We start from the raw sequence: 1,059 nt of genomic DNA on the forward strand, positions 1-1,059 counted from the left end.
TGTTGCTGTTGCTGCCCTCTTCTCAGTCATCATCATCATCATCATCACTATTGTCACCACCACCATAATCATGATAATGTTATCTGTTTTATGCTTTTGTATGTTATTTGTTTTACCCATGTTCCCCTCGGTGAACATATATACATCTAAATTAATCTCTATTCTTTTCCTTTATTTCCTGCAGGGTGACAGTGATGGGGCAATGAGCCAAGCCCACCCTGTGACTGTTGTAACAGCAAACACTGACCATGCAGTACAAGCAGTTACACTTGCTGATGGTACTACGGCTTATTTACATCCTACAAAAGGTTGCTGCACTCCTCTGTCTACTTTTTGTTTGAAACAAACTGTAAATATGAATATGTTGTAATAAATGACAAAAATACAGATTTCAACTTTAACATCTCCATTTAATATTTCATTTAAACTGACATGTTTAAATTTCTAAAAAAAGGAAAAAAATAAAAACATCATCTCATCTGTTAATGCTTTTGATACCAGTCTTCTTGAGATCATCCCTGGTTCTATGAGACAAACCTCATTTTTACATTAAATTAAAATCTCCCTTCAAAATTTCATGTTAGTTTATGATCCTGACACAAGCTTAACGATGGCAAAGCTGTTTTGCTCACTTCTTCGTTATTTTCAAAATTAATGGAAATGAAGGCAGTGTATCTCAAACAGAATTATGGCAGCAAAAAGCCCATTGGACACACAGACACACACACACATACACTCATACATGCATACTTGTAAACACACATACATACACACTCACTAAGGTTCTTTCAGTTTCTGTCTATCAAATCCCTTCACAAGCCTTTGGTCGGCCCAGCGCTTTAGAAGACACTTGTCCAATGATCCTTGAAGCAGGACTGAACCTGAAACCATTTGGTTAAGAATGCTTGTGTTATATATAACATGGTTAATCTGTATAGGAAATCCTTTGTTAGAAATTTCTTATTGGAAACTTTACCTTAGAATTATTATGTAACAGATTTTTAAAATATTTTTTATTTCCAGATGCCAAATTTTTTGATGGCACGACAGTAACGCTGG

At 35.1% G+C, this 1,059-nt stretch overlaps 1 protein-coding gene across 1 annotated transcript in view; it reads left to right on the forward strand.

Moving 5' to 3' along the window:
- LOC106878699 (zinc finger protein 76) overlaps positions 1-1,059 on the forward strand; it is an 18,307-nt gene that overhangs the window by 6,577 nt on the left and 10,671 nt on the right. Inside the window, exons 3-4 of the mRNA XM_052976486.1 lie at positions 185-308; positions 1,024-1,054. Coding sequence (XP_052832446.1) covers positions 185-308; positions 1,024-1,054 — 155 coding nt within the window. The remainder of the gene's footprint in view (positions 1-184; positions 309-1,023; positions 1,055-1,059) is intronic.

This window comes from Octopus bimaculoides, chromosome 24 (assembly GCF_001194135.2).
Source record: "Octopus bimaculoides isolate UCB-OBI-ISO-001 chromosome 24, ASM119413v2, whole genome shotgun sequence".
In the NCBI taxonomy this organism is placed as follows: domain Eukaryota; kingdom Metazoa; phylum Mollusca; class Cephalopoda; order Octopoda; family Octopodidae; genus Octopus; species Octopus bimaculoides.